Below are 18,036 nucleotides of genomic sequence, written 5' to 3' on the forward strand. Positions count from 1 at the left end.
GGAAAAAAGGTCATAATTCAGAATGAACAAGCATCCATAATTTTTAAGACCGGACATCCAAGTGAATAAACCTTGTCCTGCTTCAACCACCTACTTCAAACCAGCCATTTGACTCCTTGAGGTTTGAATGGATGTGCACACATCCTATGCCTTCACTTCTGTAAACAAAAGTCCTACTGAAAGAAACAGAGAAACCTGGATTATGAAAAATGGCATATAATCAGTAGCATGTAGCATCAGTCTGACTGACATGTGCCTGCTGTCACTGCTCTTCCTGATCCTGGGGTTGCAGAAGACAAGTTCTGCTTTCAGCCATCTCTTGATGTCAGCCCAACACCCTTCAAAAGCACCACAAGCATATTCTCAGCAAAACTATTAAATACAGACAGCAGAGGAAAGATTTGGAAGCAGCAGTATTTCCCTGTTAGATTCTTGTGTCTCAATTAATGAGATGCATGATGCCTGCCTCTTGCTGATAGCTGGGCTACTGCTTGCTTTTATAAGAAATGATTTGCTGATGAAAAGCCAATCAGCAAAATGCTGAATGTATTACTGTAATTTCATGTGAAAAGACATAAAAACAGCCTGTATCCTTGGATAATAACTAAATATTGATTTTCTAATAGATGTTTTATCTTCGCCCAAATCATCATTTAGTAATGGAGACAGCTCAACCTCTGGTTTAAATAGGATTTGCTGAAGTTTAAGTCCCTATTTCTCTTACACTGCAGCTTTAGGTAAGCAAGTGGTTGGTAGATCTTTTCATCAGTGGGCACAAGGCAAAGGTATTTCAGATTCTGATGGTGAAGCTCATGAGCTTCATTTTTTGAGAGAGACAGCAAAAAATAATGACAATTATTTAGATGCAAAGAAACCCAAGAAACATTTGTCCTTCATGCAACATATATTTAAACTTTGGAATCCTTGGCCATGGAGTATTAAGTGTTTGAATATGCATTAAAAGCAAGACAGGTTTGCTTGGACAAGTTGGCATTGAACTATAACAGTTTCATAGCTTTCAAGGATTTATTTAATATAGATTACCATTGTGCAGTATGTGCAGCTCTCCAGCAAACAGGATGTACTGGGGGGAGTTGTCATGACACGCCTGCTCTGTCACTATTCTCTCCCCATCAATTATTCACTTCTTCTGGCCTTCTGGGGTTAGACAGACCTTTGATTCAATCTTGTCTATTCATTCTGATGCTCTAAAAAATAAATTCCTACATTCTGTAAGTAACTTTCAGTTTGACCTTCTACATACAAAAGGTACAACCTCTGTTATAGGAAAGATAATTGATGAAGAAAGAGCTTGTCTTGTTACCTTGCTTGTGTCCCAGCTTGTGAATAAAAATAATTGAGTCCACATTCAGAGTTCACATTTCTGAGTCAGCTATGAAGGAAACGGAATGAATTGGTCTATAGGGCACCAAGAACAAAAGAATAGTAAAGCAGAGAATCTAGGTTCATCTATCTCCTACAAATCAGTCAATCAATAAGTAAATTTCATTTTTTAGATTCTCTTAGCTGTTTCAATCTGAAATTGCAGACTTTTGTCTACCAGATTTTAAGGAGAGGCAGGATGCACTATTATTTAACTTCTTATAACATGTAAAATTCCTGCCTTCCACAACAAGGAAGAAAATTATGGAAGAAAATTAAGTGCTCCTGTTAGCAAACACACTTAAAGTAAAATCCTAAAATGTTCCTTACTAATGAAAACCATCAAGAAATCCCTCATAACTACATTAAAATGTAAAAATTTTCTTGGATATAGGTTTTTCTTATAAGAACAAACAAGAGGGTTTGGTTTTCCGTAGCCATTTTATTACCTTGACAATCACCAGCTCAGTTAACTCTCTCATCTGCTGCAGTGGAAGTACCTCAGTGCTGCCAAGGCTTGAAGACCACAGAAATTAGTGTCTGCATATATAAGATTCTAAATTATCATGAAAACTCAACAAAAATGTTGTGAAATCATGTCACAATATGGAAACTAACTCCAAGAATGATGCTTTTCATTACGGTAACTTTTGGAATGGATACCTTTCCAACTTGTTCCCAAACCTGTCTGGAGAATGGCTTTAAATGGATGTCCAGCTGATCATGAAATGTCTCACCAAAAGAACCAAAAAATGTTAACCTTTGGGCATGATGAATGTCTGTGACTAGTCTGAATCAGACACACCGTCATTTGTATGTGATATGTCTCTCTGCAAGATCACAGGGTCACAGAATGGGTAAGGTCAGAAGGGACCCCAGTGGGTCACCACCTCCCTGCTCAAGCAGGGTCATCCCAGAGCACATGGCACAGGATTGTGTCCAGAGGGTTCTTGAGTATCTCCAGTGAGGGAAACTCCACAACCTCTCTGGGCAAGCTGTTACAGTGCACAGTCACTCATGTTCAGGTAGAGCTTCCTGTGCATCAGGTTCTGCCCATTGCCTCTTGTCCTATTGTTCAGTACCACTGAGCAGAGCCTGGGTCTATCCTCTTACACCCTCCCTGCAGATACTGGTAGACAAGAATAAAATCCTCTCTCAGTCTTCGCTTTTCAACACTGAACAGGCCCAGCTCCCTCAGCATGTCTCCCTTGAACTGGACACCACTCCAGATGTGCCTCACCAGGACTGAGCAGAGGGGCAGGATCACCTCCTCTGCCGTGCTGGCATTGCTTTTCCTAATGCACCCCAGGATACCACTGACCTTCCTGGCCACAAGGGCACATTGCTGGTCCATTGTCCCCAGAGCTGCTTTCCAGCAGGTTGGCCTCCAGCCTGTACTGGTGCTGGGGGTTATTCTTGCCCAGGAGAAGGACCCTTCATGTGTCCTAGTTGAACTTCAGATGGTTCTTCTCTTCCCATGTCTCCACACTGTCGAAGTCATTCTGAAGGACTGCACAGCACTCACAGTAGTGATGAAATTCACCAATTTTGAGGCAGAAGGGATGCCATCCTGGAAGAGATACCTTCTTCTCCTTTTTTGCACATTTAAATGCCAAGTCTTATTTTTATTTGTTTCATTTTTATAGGAATATGTGGTGTAAAACACACTTACTGGGCTAACTGCTGATCCTCTGCACCATTAAAAAACCAGAATAATTTCAGGAGAATTAAGTGAAAGCACCATATTGCCCAAAAGATGTGTGAGCACAAGATCTCACAAATCAACCAGGCTGTAGTTTTACAGAAAATGGTTACAACAAAAGGAAGAATTCAATTTCAGCAAATGTTTTGATCATGTCTGCACATGGAATAATGAAAGAAACCCAAACAATACAGTCTGCTCCTTACTAGAATCAATGAATACTATTAAATTACAAAGAGAAGAATTCACACCTACTGGTGTTTTTTTTTCATGCTTTTTTGTTTACTTTTTCATCTGGTAAACTCTTGCTGATCTTGTACTGCTGTTGACTCATAGTCTGTATGCTTGTCTGAGAAAAACATCTCAACGTCTCTATCTCACTTGAGCCTCTACCTCTTGTCATTTCCACAGGATCTTAATGTTCTGTAGCTGGCTACTTACTTTCTGCCAGTTCCAGTGATAAAGAGCCCCAGGTCACGGAAAAAAAGCACCACTTCATGAACATCTTTGCTGCTGTTCTTTCTTTCAGAAAAAGAAGAAAGAAAAAACCAAGAAAAAAAGCTTTACCGAAGTTTGACTATTTTCTCTCTGTTTCTATGGGAACAAGAACAGATGAAGAAGCAACTGCCAGCCATCAGCTGGATTGCTAAAACTCAAGCCAAGGTAACTGGCTGCTGATGAGGAGCTTCAGGCTTCATTTGGACTGTCCACTGGGTTGCTAAATTTGAAATGGTTTAAGCTTGCAGTGGGGAGAAACAGGAAAGTGCATCAGGTTTAAAACCAGTGAAAATGTTTTTTCCCTGGGATCACTTCAAATCTTGTGACTTCTAGGACAAACGCAGAATAAAATATTTCTTTTTACTAAAAGAAAGAATGTGAAGACTAGTAAACCTTCTTGTCAGGTGATTAAATGCCCTTGAACGTTTTTCTCAATTTTCATAACAATACTTAGAAAGTATGGAGATCAGTAGATATCACCATTATCATAGATTGTCAACTCACTTAGCTGAGTGAAAAGGGTGCCTAACAGATATGGGGTTTACAGGCCTGGGAAAAGGCTCTTTTTATTACCCATCCCTGACCCCAGCTCTAATCCCTGACTCTGTTACCATTTCACACAGCTGCTCTTTTGTAAAATCTAACCTCCTGGTTCTAAGACCTCAACTTCTCCTTTCTATCCCCATACTGTATAATTTCGAGCTCTCTTGCAATAAATTCCCCCATCTTCTTGTTAGCCCATTTTCAGGCATCTCCATTTCAATGTCCTACCCAAGAGCTTCCAACCAGCAGTTACTCACCAGCCTTTCTTCCCACAGCCCTGGCTGCTCTGACTTGCAGAGCCCCTTTCTCCTGTGTTCTCCCTCCTGCCTCAGGAGGGGTTTCAGATGGAGGACACAAGTTGCATTTACCAATAATCCATCCAAACAGAGCTCCAAAGAGATAAAAGTAGGGCATATGAAAAAGTTTGTCATAGTGCTAACGCAGTGCATTTCTTTTTATTGAATCTATCTGAAATTGAGCGTGTGAAAGGGAGAGTTCTTCTGGCTGGTGCCACAATGGGATATAAATGGTCTGAGTTACTTTGGGCAGTGGAGCTACACTGACCTAATTTATACGAGATGAGCATCTGGTCACCAGCTTACATGCCTACTGTTCTGTTTTTGCTTCGCTTTGGAAAACACTGAATGGAAGTGTTTAGTTACATTTTGTGATGGCAAAAAAAAAGTGTGTAATACAAATTTCTGCATGAAAAGCACTTTTCCTTCTTTTCCAAAGGTTCACTCCATTATTTCCAGATATATTTGCCAACATCTGACTTTTTCTCTCCTTTTTTAAATATTGTTCCACTCAAATCATCACTCAGGGAAAAAAAAAGAAGGATAGCAGTCTCAGTGTTAGGCAACTAATGACTTTGTTTTAAATACAGCAAATAACTGGGGGTAAAATAAGATAAGACATCAGGTTTGTCTTTAGTTTTTTCCATAAAAAATATTTTGGTCTGGTATAATTTTAGAGAGTTCAGTAGAGCTCCTAAGTATAGATTTTCAAACCAATCGTGACCTCAAGTGGCATGCTGTTCATCTGAATAAAATACCCGCCAGCGTACATTAGGACTGAAGTACTCCTGAGTTGCTAGGTGCCACAGTGTTCAGATCCAGCAGGGTCTGCATTAGGTGTTTCCGAGATAATAAACAATGGGAACACATCTGTGCCTTAATAGCCTACATCTCCCTTTAACCAGTCCTGCAGTCATTTTATAAATAAAAATATACTAGGAACACTGCCTAGGACCATACTTTTGAAATGAACTGCTTTAAAAATCAATTAAGCTGTGTATGTTAATAGAAAATGAAAATCCAATGAATTGTTGAACTCTAATAGGCAATTCTCCCTGTGTAGATTTTGTCCTTCTCTAAAGCTGGATGCAGAATCTAGGCTGATTTTTTGTGTTCAGGGTCAGCTTTCACCTCTTTCAGTCTGAAAAGTGCCTAGTGAGAAACTCAAATCTGCATCAGGCAAAGGTTCTTAGCAGCCTGTGAGAGGATAAGACTCTAAATGTGGCTGTATATGAATTTTAGACATAAAAAAACCTCATAAACTCCAATTTCAAATGCTGAGGTAGGTAGAAAGGAAGGATGAAAGTGGTCTTGGTTACACACTCAAGCCACCAAAACTATTGCTGAATGTTAAAGCCTGAACTCTTGACAGCCAGGAGAGAAGTATCCAGTAGTGATCACTGAAGTGCCCCAGGAAATGGGGCAGATCAAAAAACCTGGCTACATGAGGGGTCTTTCCACCTTTTCAGGAGGGTTTTTGTGGTGAGATTCTGCACAGGGGCTATAGACAAATACATGGTCTCTAAAACACCCATGGAAATACAGAAAAGTAGCACCCAATTTTTCCAAGTAACACTGGTTAAAGCCACTCTACACTGGCATCCTAAGGTGTAGGCTCCAACATAAGGAAAGAAGGGTGGCAAGATATGCAAAGTACATGCTTTCCATTGGCTTTGCTAGATGTTACTCTTAGGGAGACCTGCAGATGGACAGAGCTCTTGAGGGCCTGATCATCCACACTTGGTACATCCTCATGGATGAACCAGGACTTTACCAAGGACAGTAGAGTGTCTGCAAGCTTCCCATCCTGAGGGTGTTCCAGCCTGTGTCTGAGAGAATGTATGCTTAATTAGGGCTGCAAATTATCCAGGTAAAATGAAGGCCTGCTACTTAGCTACCTTCAGTCAGAGTGGTAGGACACGTCCAATGAAATTTCAGTCAGGTGCTGCCAAGCCTCCCATGCAGGTTATGTGAGCTAAGGGCACGTATATCTAAAGGCATGAAATGGTTTATGGAGAGATTTTCAAAGCAATAAAATGGAATTGGCAGCCTAAATTCGAAAGTATCTGTCACTGAAATTTGCTTTTCTCTATCTTTTAGCTCTTTTTGTAACAGAAAGTTCAGCAATAAGCACATCAGCTATCAAGAGTTCAGCTATAGACACCAACAGCAAGAATCACAACAGTACAAAGATTAGAAGTGCACTTCAGTCTGTGCTGGGAAAAGCAGACCTAATAGTTTACTTCTTTAATCTGTTTTTCATCTCAACAACTGTGATACTGGTTAGGTGTAACTTCTGTAGAAAAATATTAATGGAGTTTCTAATCTGAAATCATGAGCACAGAAACAAAAAAAAAGTCATCAGTGCTTTGACCTTCCCCATTTTACCTGTTCTTCTTTGATGAGTCAGCATTTCACAAACAGGAAAGCTTCTTGTGATAGAGTTGTAGTCCTATTTGCACTGTTGGCTCTTTCCCACTGTTTAAATGTCACTTGTTTAGGATTTCTGAAGAGATAATGCTGTAAACAGACCATGAAGGATTGTCACTTGCAGATCTCAAGAGGAAAATCTCTTCTGTAGCAAACTGGGTGGGAAGATGGGCAACCAAATGTGAAACGGGAGCTATTCAAGGATGCTGTACAGTTCTGCCAGCATCACACACAAAGGCCTGTGTATTTTGTTTACCAGGATCCTACCCTGTCAGCAGCAGAGCCCACACTATGAGCACCTGTCGCCGGCAGAAGGGACAAGGAACTTCCTGTGTATAAAGACAAAACTGGTAAGCAAAATGCCTTCTTGAGCCAAAGTTCAATATTTCTCAAGTCACATGGCTGCCTCATCCTGCCATCTTGTCCTGTCAAGCACCCATGCAGGACTTTCTGCTGCTTTATTAATGCTAAATTACTGACGTTTGCATAGTCATTTGAAGTAGTTCAAGGTTTTATTCAGAAATCAAGATTTAAGCATTATACAGCCAAGTACTCTAATTTCCTTCGTAGTAGTACCAAGCTTTCCATATATATACAATCTCACAGAAAGAGAGGAAAAATGTTCTGGTATCACCCATATTATGTCTCAGAGAAGTAGCAAACTGAGCAACAAAAATGATGAGTTAAATTTGTTTTTATGAACTGAACAGCTATATGCTACCATAGGAAAGCCACAGAAGCCAGAAATTAGCTGTATCATACATATGCAATAGATGCAGATGAGATTATGAAGTGTTGCAGGAATTTTTCAGGAAATAATTTGTCAGCTAAATAATAAACACAAAGAAAGGTTAGAGGAAGTTGCTACTTGCTCTTACAGCTCAAGATAGAAGAAGAGATCAGGAGAGATACTACATAGTAGTTTATCAAGAATAAGACAACACATCATTGGGGTTTCCAGCTAACTTAAGAGTCAGAAAGGCAGCTTCTTCTGAGGTTTAAAATCAGAATTCATAGCACAGACACAAGCACTAAGAGGGAAAGGATGATGAATGGAATAGATAAATCAGAAAGCATACTTTCAGGGAATATTGCAAGCTTAGGCTTTTGAATAGCAATTATGGAGAGCATGATTTTGAATTTAAATTTATGTCCCAGTAATCAATTATACACTGAGCTAGATATAAATCCTTTTGCTGCCCCATTAAGAGAAAACAAGCAAATAAAATAAGGATTCTGAATGCAATGGGTTCTCTTCCTCTCTTTCCTCTACCTTTGATTCGAATTATCTGAGATAACCATGGAATTTTAACTCAGAAAAAGCAAACTTGCTATGCACAGTGAGACTGACTTTGTTATAGTTTAACCCTTTCATAATTTTTAGTTTTACCTTCCTTGCAATCATTCCTCTGGCTTAATATGACTCATGAGAGATCTCAGCACTGAAAACCATAGCACATCCCTAATGCTAAATTTCCACCTGCCACCTACAGAAGCAGGAATTAATGTAAACTGGAAGAGGTTTCTTGATTCCTGGACATCATACTGGCCTGAACAAGTTCTGTGTGGTTCTCTGCAAGCATCTGCCTCATGCTGCAGTGACAGAGGAGAGGTTTGCTGCTGCACACACCCATCCCACTGTGGCTGCATCCAGCTCTGTCTGAAAGCATTTATATTTTGCAAAACCACCCATCAGCCAGTGTTCTTGTCAGTACAAGAACATTAACACTTCTTATCTGTAAAGTATTTTTCCCCATGGATCTCCCTGCCAGTTCAGTTCTGGTATGAGTAGCATAGCTGATGGAGGCACAGAGAAGAAATGCACAGCTGAAGTTCCAGTCTACCACCACTCACTTCATGTATTAATGTGAAGTGGCCATAAGCTTTTGGTGCCTCAGGCCACATCAGTGCTCGAGAGAATGGGAGGTACGAGAGCAAGTTTTAATTAGGGCTAAGGATGAGCTCTCTGAGGGGAACTGCCACAGCCACCCTGTCATCACTCACTGCTCTCAGCCCTCCCTGTGACACTACGCAGCTTCCACATGCTCAGTCCAAGGGTGCCTGTGGAACACTTTCTGACAGCTCTATTTGAGAGCTTCTCTGGAAGCTGGGCTACACGTGAGAGGCAGCAGACATGTGGCACTTGCACAATTACACTCTGTGGAGTCGTTTACTTTTGAGTGCAACCGGGATGAAGCACTGCCAAATGCAACATGCGTTGTCCTCACAGCAGCATAAACTGAGATTTGAAGCACTGAAAAGCTGAAAAGTATTTCCCCAGCTCGGCTCCTGGGAGCAATCCTCAGAATCCACTGGGAAAGGGTGTTTCGGCCTCAGCTCCAACCCCCAGGTTTGGTCTGGTGAGGAACTGTAGCCATGCTCTGCTGAGATGGGCTTGCCCCAAGCCAGAATGCAATGAGAGCAATGATAGCTGTTTCACCAGCTTGGCTACCTTAAAGAAATTAATAAGTCACAGTACTGCCAACAAACCTTAAAATCCAGTTGGCTACAAATAACTGATTTTGAAGGATGTTAATAAATGGGAGAATTGTCCCAAACTTCTCTTTTTCTATGCAAACTTGAAAGGATAGAAATAGTTTGACCCAATAAATTTCTGCTGTTGAAGATATCATGTATAGAAGAGTTAGTAGATTATGAGGGCTGTGAAGTGTGCAAATAAAAGTCTATTTCATATAAACTCCAGTTGTGCAAATTCAGCTGCAGGTCCAACAGGCAAACTACAGCCTTTTTCTCCTATGCAGATCAGCAAAACAAAAATTATAATCATGCTTTCAAGCTAAACTGTGCCTCCATCCAACAGATATGTAATTCCACCATCTTTAAGTTTTAGAGTTTGAAGCTCTCTTCCTTTGGCAGGGGCTCAGTGAAGTCTGAGAGGGAAAAGATTTTAATGCAAGCACCAATTCTTTCATATATCCCATCTGAAATGAGCTTCTGAGGAGCTTGTGTGCATTATTCATCCCATATCCTGGCTAGAATTAATAACACATCCATTGCTTCTGATACCTTATCAGTACAGAGCTGTTCAGCTGTATTGCATTTAGGTGAAGTAATGTACATATCCTTGAGGACATGATGTGAGTTTTAAGGCTCAAACAATCACGGGAATTCCTCCTCAAAGTTCCTCAGTTTCCCTGGGCAACGCTGTCCCTCGTACATATGTCTTCATTTGGCCTGGTTTCATTTCTACACGTTTCTCTTGCTGCCCAGACTAAAGGAGGAATTAAAGTCTATAAATCAATGACATCTTCACTAGCCTTGTTCTTGCCCTCTCTTTCTTTCTTTCTTCTTGAAGCAGCAGCTCATCCTGTGACTTTCTTACTTCTCCAGCTATACCAGCTTCAGAATTCTTCACTACACTTGTACTAATTTCCTTTTAAAATGACACCCAACTGAAAATATGAAAATCAGTACTGATTGCATAAATAAGCATTTGTGCTGCAGTACACAGGTCTTTAGCAAAACCAATCTAGCATGGATTTACATACATCTCATAGCTTTTCAGGGCAAAGAACCTGTAATTTGGCACAAAGTAATTTCCCCTGTTGTGGAGTGGCATTTATAATGACAGTACTAGGTAAATAACTCAGGCATCCAAAGACAAAATTCATCCCTTAAGGTCATGATCTGGATTAAAGTAAGAAAATCCTGGAGAGAGTTTAGAAACTATGAAGCAAGGAAATGAATTATCCTAATCAGTGAATTCAGTGAATTTTTTTGTGGTCTGACAGATAAAATGTAGGTAGTATTTTCCATTCTGTTATTACTGTTACTGTTATCTAACTTATTAGCAGGTTGACAAGGGTATGTATGTCCAGTACACATTGTATAGAAGGCAGGGTGATACAGACAGACAACTATTTTCCACACACTTATTCTACAGAACAACTTTTGCACAGCTCTGATGTACAATTTATATATAAATAGGTATGCATTTAAAACCCATTTGCTGTCAGGGCTTAGTCCTTTTATTTTAACTGCTTATAGCCTAAAATCTATTTTTTTCTCAGATTGATGATGATGTACTTTCTGTTCAGTCATAGACAATAGCTCTACGTGGAGATCACAGCTCTCAGTGAAGGCTATTTACTCACAGGGCCCAGTGACAGAGTTCAGCACTGTCCTCTCATACCAAAACCCCATCTTCACTGGCTTCCCATAAAACCCCAGCAAGCTCACTTAGGATTGCTTGTCCACTTGTAGCTCCTGGCTATACCCCTTACAGGCAGTGTGACTTTCGCACTTGTCCAGAAGCAGCACAGCGCCGTGTCCTCCTCTGAGGCAAACACATGACAGCCTCGGGAAAATGCATGAGTGCAGCTCTCCTGCCTCCAGGCCTGAGCTGCCTGGTGCCCAGCCAGTGCTGAGAGAGCACAGAGCTGCAGCTGTACCCATGTAATTATGGACCATTCAGGAGTGCGCTGCTGACGAAGACTGGAGACGCATTTCTGCCAGTAAAATTTGCAAGGTATCAAAACATGTTCTTCCACAGAAGCCAAGAGCAAATTGGTGACCAGACAGGATCCTAGATCACATCTGGTGGCATCTATGTGGTGGATAGGTCTCATTTCTATAACCCCAAATAAGAGTCCAAAGCAAGGCCCACTCAGAGCTTAGCATGGCACTAGTCCCAGTGAGCTCACCCTGCCTGCAGTACCTTTACAGTAGATGTACTCATGGAGAATGAGGGAGGAGGCTAAATTTTCTGTATCTGTTCTGGTATCCTTCTCCCTGGACCCGAGTGCCATGCAAAGGTCATAAGCTCCTGCCCATAAAACCATTATATTCCATGTTTAATTGAACAATAGAACAGCTCTAAAAAGATACACTTTGCTGCCAGAGGAGAGGCTACAGTGTGCTGGCTAGATCACACCGATGAGGACTGAGGTACGTTAGTTCAAATTCTTGCCCTGAACCAGTGATGACATTTCCTTTTGGATGCCCTGCTGCCTGCTAGAAAATTATTCAATGGGTGAATGCTGCTGGTATTCTTTGGCTTTGTATAAAACTTGTACCTAAGCAACGGGAAAAGAATATAATGCCTTAAAAATATAATTAAAGCACTAACAGATGAATGGGGAGACCTGGATCCTGATTCCTATTTCAGGCAAAACAGAGGGTCCCCTGCTGACTCCTCAGTCCAGGTTACAGGTTACTGCATACAGGTTCACTTTCCCTCACAGGGAAATGGGTATGAACCCTGAGTTTCTACATCCTTCTGACAGCTGGGATTTGGGACAACCCCAAGAAATATTGCTACATCACTGCTTTTGATGATAAAATGCTGTGTTTTCCTACAAACATGATGGGTACTGAAGAGTGTAGCTGTGCTTGTGCGGGAGCTGAGTCCCAAGAGTGACTAAGCCACGCAGGAGGCAGGAGTCAGTGCTGGCTCTTCCACAACCCCTCTTCAAGTGCCCCTGGGAAAATCCACACCTTGCAGTGGGACACTGTGCACGGGTTTTGTTACCCTAAAGCAGGCGCTGACCAAGGCACCACCTCCACAAGGCAGAGAGGAAAGCAATGCAATAAATTAGTGCATCAGCTTTGGATCAGCACGATGGCTGCAGAGAAAGCTCAGGAAGCCATAAAATGAGGACACCATGAAATAAACGGAAAGATTATTTGTAATTAATTGCTTTTATACAGGATGATGTAAAGCAGACTTAAAATTACAGAGAATTAGTCTGGCAATTGTAGATTTTGCACACACTGTCATGGTTACTTCAAAACTGTCTATATACCACACTCTAACAGGCTTAAAGGAGTTGAAACAGAACTTCTAAATCATTTGCGTTTTAAATAAAGGAGGCTATTTGTAGTAATAATACTTTTGATGAAGGGTTCAGAGTCAAGTGATACATGTGATTGATGTCCATAATAATTGCGTACTTCTATAATCCTTCCTCACCCATAAGAGTTTTGAGCTTACATTTTGGATATTATTAATATTCAGACAAAAATAACTTGTGGGCAATATCATGTCCTGAACATGGTGGAGAATTAATCTATTTTTGTGAAACTGTTTAAGAATGATGGATACTTTTTCCTGCTCGAGTAAACACTAGCTAATTCTCTAGACCTCCCTTTTCTGCTCAAGAAAATCCAAGTCCAAATGATTTCATGGATATTTAAAGGATGGTGCCAAATACTGAATACACAAAGATTAATTTCTCCCCTTGATAAAGACCTGATACTATTCATTACACTGCAAACGTTTCAGCACTGGAGTTTTCTTGGGTTTTAATTTTTAAGAGAGAACACAATGAATTTAGGAACAACAAAAAATGGAAAGAAAAAATGAGGCTGCTGAAATGTAGCTGTCAAACTAGACTTCAAGTGAAAGTATCACACTTGTTTTTATTCTCGATAAACAACAGGGCAGCTTGGAATAAACATGGATTGAAATTTTCTTCATCTCTTTAATGAGTTCAAAGAGGCTGAACAAAGACATAGAAGAGTTGAGCATTGCTGTGTACAACACGGTAAACAGATTAAAATTTTATACCTGAGCAAAAAAGGAATTCAACTATTAACTACGGCATGCAGAATAACTGGTAAGTTATCACAAAAACATAGCATACTGTTATCAGGTTACAGTCATTCAGATGTTCTTAATTTTTACAAAGGCTAAAGATGGAAAAAGCTCTGAGACTAGATGAGTATGTGACAAAAAACCACAATAAGGAAAAGCACTTTACCATCTAGCAGCCTTTCCAGAGGATCAGAATTATCTGCTGTTTTATTATCCAGGCAGAAGCAGCAACAATTCAAAGCCTGTGGAGTTAATAACACATTAGACATTTAAGCAGGTCCTGAAAATGAAAATATTAGCAGTTTATGAAGTGCTCACAGAAGACCTGAGCCTGCATTCCCTGCCCTCAAATGCTACTTTAAAGAACTGCTTTTGTGAGCTGTTCCCAGAGCAGAATGAAAGGCAGAAATCTGCAGGGAATGACTGATCAAGTCACAGGCTCGTGATTTTCTCACCAGCGTAACAACTGCCAGTTTTTAAGGGATGACTTCTTACCCCATTTGATTGGCCAAAACCCACATTTCATTTTATGCAGAAACTTTCCTCTCACTGAATCCAGTATTTCGGTGGGATTGGTTTTTCTTTTCTCTTCTGTTTTCACCACCTAATCTATTTCAAATGCTCTGGTTTGAAATAGTCTAGCACAAGTCAAAAACAAGTAATGTATTTCTCTTCTTAATTCCCTTGTCTTTGCAAAAGATGCCTGTGGGAGAGAAGGGGCCTGAAAAGTTTGAGGTTTAACCAGCACAGCTCATTCCCCCACCAGACAAACTTCTTTCTCCTGGCAGACTTCTGCACTCCCTGATCTCCACATCGAATATAAAAACTACCTGCACCCACCACCAATATTCCTGTGCTATAAATCAGCTGTTTTCCTTCCTCCAGCAGTATCAGCAAACCCAGCCCTTGTCATTTAGACTTGTCAAGAAGACATGGGAGGGATGAAGAGCATTTACCCTGTTAGAGACAGCCATAAACAAAGCCTCTCCCTTTTACTTCCTTGCAGTTGTACAGCTACATCCTCTTGATGTCAATCAACTCCCCTCAAATCATAATACCTGCCTTGACTTTCCTGCTACTGCTCTTTCACCATTTACGAATAAAACTATGCATTGAAAATGCATATACCAAAATGGGTTCATCCCTTTGTTCTCAACATATTCATTTCTTCTTTAAAGTCAGACATCTTAGACATTGGTAGGTTGTGTGAAAGAGTCCCCAGGGAACTGAATCCTCTTGGCTTCCAGTTTCTTCCTGGCTTTGAAAGCTGCTGATACTTCAGGGTGGATAGAGTCCAGCCGCTGTTCACACTGGAAGGCCGTGAGGAAGGCCGTCCTGTAGTTGTTATTCATCCAGCCATAGAGAAGGGGGTTAGCAAACGTTGAGCACATGGCGATGACATGGAACACCGTGTAGATCAGTTTGTACTCTTTCAGGTCTAACACCTGACTGTCAATGTCACTGACCAGCTGGAAAGTGTGGAAGGGCAGCCAGCTGACAGCAAACACCACAACCACACACACCAGCATCTTGGTGGTTTTCCGGCGCCGGTGGTGATAGTGGTCATTCCCTGCCCCGGGGCTAACGTGGTTCTTGAGCTTGGTCCAAATACGGATGTAGGCAAAGGAGATGACTGCCAGAGGCAGCACATACTGGATCAGGAGCATGGAGATGCTGTAGATGGTGCCATAGTTGAGCTGCCCCTCCCCTGGCCACTTCTCAGAGCAGACCACAATCTTGAAGTCAGGAATGATCTCAATCAACGAGTACTCACGGAAGATGGCCAGGGGACTTGCCAACAGGGCACTGACTGCCCAGGCCACTCCTATAATCAGGAAGCTGATCCGCTTAGAGATTTTGCTTTCCAAGTGGTAGACGATGCAGCGGTGACGATCCAGAGCGATCACAGTCAAAGTGACAGTAGACACGTGGACAGCAAGGGCCTGGGCATAAGGCACCAGATGGCACAAGACCGGGCCCAGCTTCCATTCACCCAAGAGCGTGTAAACCAACGTGAAGGGCAGGCACAGAGTGTTCACCAGCAGGTCAGCCACTGCCAGGTTGGCAATGAAGAAGTTAGTCACTGTGCGCATGCTTTTGAATTTGATGATCACGTGGATCACGAGGGAGTTTCCGATCACTCCCAGCAGGATGATGGAGCAGTAAGCAAAGATGAGAACTATCTGCACTTCAACAAGTGTTGTGCTATCCTTCAGTTCTGGTTTAGGGTCCAGAGCCAATTCGTTGAGTGGTGTGGTGTATCTTGTCAAGTACAGCTTAGTGAACAGCTCCATTTTCATTTCATCTGTCTGGTTTTCCTCACCTACTGCTTCCAGGGGCCCCATCCTCGCAGCAGCCTGGTCAAAGCCACAGAGCTGCCCCTGAAAACAAAACAGTACAAGAACAAGTGGAGAAATTGGTCCACATGGGCTAAGACAATAAGCAATGAGCTAAAGCCACATCTCGTTCCTAACCCACATGCTACATTGAAGAATTAAGAGAAGATCTGTCTTAATGTATTTAAATTCTCTTGCCCTTACATTTTGAAGGCAGATCCAGTAATATTATTTAGGCACGACTCCTGCTGAAAATCAGAACAGATTTCAAAAGCATTACAAAGACAAAGTTTGGCTAAGTAAATGCAGAAGGATTAAGATCCTGCTGGGCAGCATATAATTTTTTTTACAATCCACTACCTAAAACAAGTGCTTATTTAGCATAAATCTTCCAGAAATATCTATGGGAATTCTACATGGAACAGCACCATCCAGACTGTTATTAACATAATAATCTTCCAGCTTTTCCTTAAGGGAAAGTGTTTCCTTTACATAGTTACTAAATTCTTACAGGTTTATGCCCTTCCTTAATACCAGTGAACTAATTGCTGGGGTCTTTCTTTAAGAAACTTGGTTTTACTACAGTTTGTACCATGAGGCAAATAAAAAAATACCACTGAAATAGAACTGAAATAACAGCATTTCTTTGAAATGACTGAGCAACTTATTCATGTTGAAATCAACTCAAGAAACAACTGAAACACAGTTACACATGATATTTCCTTTCTGTGTGATGTTTCAGAAAACAGAGCTTCTTGGAGGCTGCCAATCAGGCATTCATTCCTGACTGCAGTCATAGCGAAGAGCAAATCATTCCCCTGCTGATGTCAGTAAGAATTTCACCACTGGCATAAAAATCACTTTTTTTTTTTTACTTCCTTACACAGGCTGAGCCAAATTCTGTGCTCCCCTAAGACTTCGGTAGGCACAATATATGAATGGTTTATAATCAGTTGCTGACTTGGACTTCAGTCCAGTGTAAAAAAAGTACATGTCCCCATGTAAACTGCCCAGAACATGGGTAGCATGCTAACCAAGAACCGAGAACCTGGGGACTCCTTTCCTTGGCCTGGGAAAAAAATACAAAATTACCAGTGCCAAGCAAACTTACCAACAAAACACCACTGTTCGCCACCAAGGGGAAAGGCAACCCTGAGTTACTCACTCTAGTTCCCCATTCATTACCTTCCCTAAGGAAAGCAAGAGTAGAGAAATGTCACTTTCTTGCCATCAAGTGTTACGCATAGCTTAAGCCCTCTCAAATTAAAGTCTGCCTAAAGAAACAGCTATTGATGTGTTTGGATGAACATGGCTTTAAAAAAATCTTGTTCTTTTTTGATCAGCTCCATTTAATTCCTTCCATCTTCAGAGAAACATTTCAGAGGAACAGAGGTACATTTTCATCCATACCTCTATTCCCAGTAACTATCAGTGAGTGACATCCTTCAGTATGGTTTCCAAACTGAGAAAGGAGCGTTGTCTAACAGCAGGAGACTAAACCCTTTTTGCTTACTTCTATCCCAGATAACATCCCGAAGAATTTCTCAGGGAGAGCTATTTTTGCAAAAGAAGCAGGTTGACTGCATAAACTGAAAGGCATTTTCCCCCCAGCTAAACAGGTCAGAATTATGCCATGCTATTTAGTCTACAATTATTCAACAACTAATAGTTTAAGCCTGAGATGTGAAACACCACAAGACACGTAGTTGAAATGTGCCAGCTGCTCATACTAGCGTATACCACTGATTCTAGCAGCATAATCAGTTTTCAACTACTAGCCTAAGCTGTGGATTTCAGGAAGGGATTCCTTATCAATGCACCTTTAGTTCACCAGGTTAAAAATGTAAGAGAACCACCACGATTTGCACAGTCAATGCTATGCAGAAGTTGAGAACTCTGATGAGCATTTTCCTTTGACCCATTCCTACACCCAGGAATTACACTTCCATATATTATTACAGTAGAGATTTGGTGAGGCCCCAGGACTGTCAGATGCTTCAAAATCTCATTATTTTTTTCAGTGTAGGTCATGTCTACACACAGAAGTAGAAAGGCGAGAGGGCTGACAAATATAAATTCTTTCCATCCTTTGCCCTAAATCCAGGCAGAAGGGTGTAGCTCAGCCAAATAACATAGCCTCCCTTTCTTCCCAAAAGTATTTTCACCCATTTCTCTAGTCCCTGACTTTCTGCTGATTCCTTCTTGCAACTCTTTCTTTTTAGCAAAATGTTCTCTCGTTCTGACACTTTTATTTATTAGTGCCCTATTCAGGCTGATGAAAGATGCTTTGGT

General features: G+C 41.2%; 1 protein-coding gene across 1 annotated transcript; it reads right to left on the reverse strand.

Annotated features, from left to right (window-relative positions):
* Positions 1–12,527: 12,527 nt before the first annotated feature.
* Positions 12,528–15,778, reverse strand: NPY2R (neuropeptide Y receptor Y2). The gene is made up of 2 exons (XM_066184988.1): positions 14,537–15,778; positions 12,528–13,650 (listed from the first exon to the last, which is right to left on the reverse strand). Exon 1 carries the CDS (start codon positions 15,751–15,753, stop codon positions 14,596–14,598), a length of 1,158 nt encoding a protein of 385 aa, XP_066041085.1. The 5' UTR covers positions 15,754–15,778; the 3' UTR covers positions 12,528–13,650; positions 14,537–14,595.
* Positions 15,779–18,036: the final 2,258 nt, after the last annotated feature.

The sequence above is a fragment of the Chamaea fasciata genome, unplaced genomic scaffold (assembly GCF_029207755.1).
Source record: "Chamaea fasciata isolate MVZ Bird 193981 ecotype frontalis unplaced genomic scaffold, bChaFas1.0.hap1 SCAF_6, whole genome shotgun sequence".
Lineage (NCBI taxonomy): Eukaryota > Metazoa > Chordata > Aves > Passeriformes > Sylviidae > Chamaea > Chamaea fasciata.

Bases quoted from the DNA above. Each gene is read 5' to 3' on its own strand.
- NPY2R (XM_066184988.1), bottom strand. From the start codon at position 15,753: ATGGGGCCCCTGGAAGCAGTAGGTGAGGAAAACCAGACAGATGAAATG.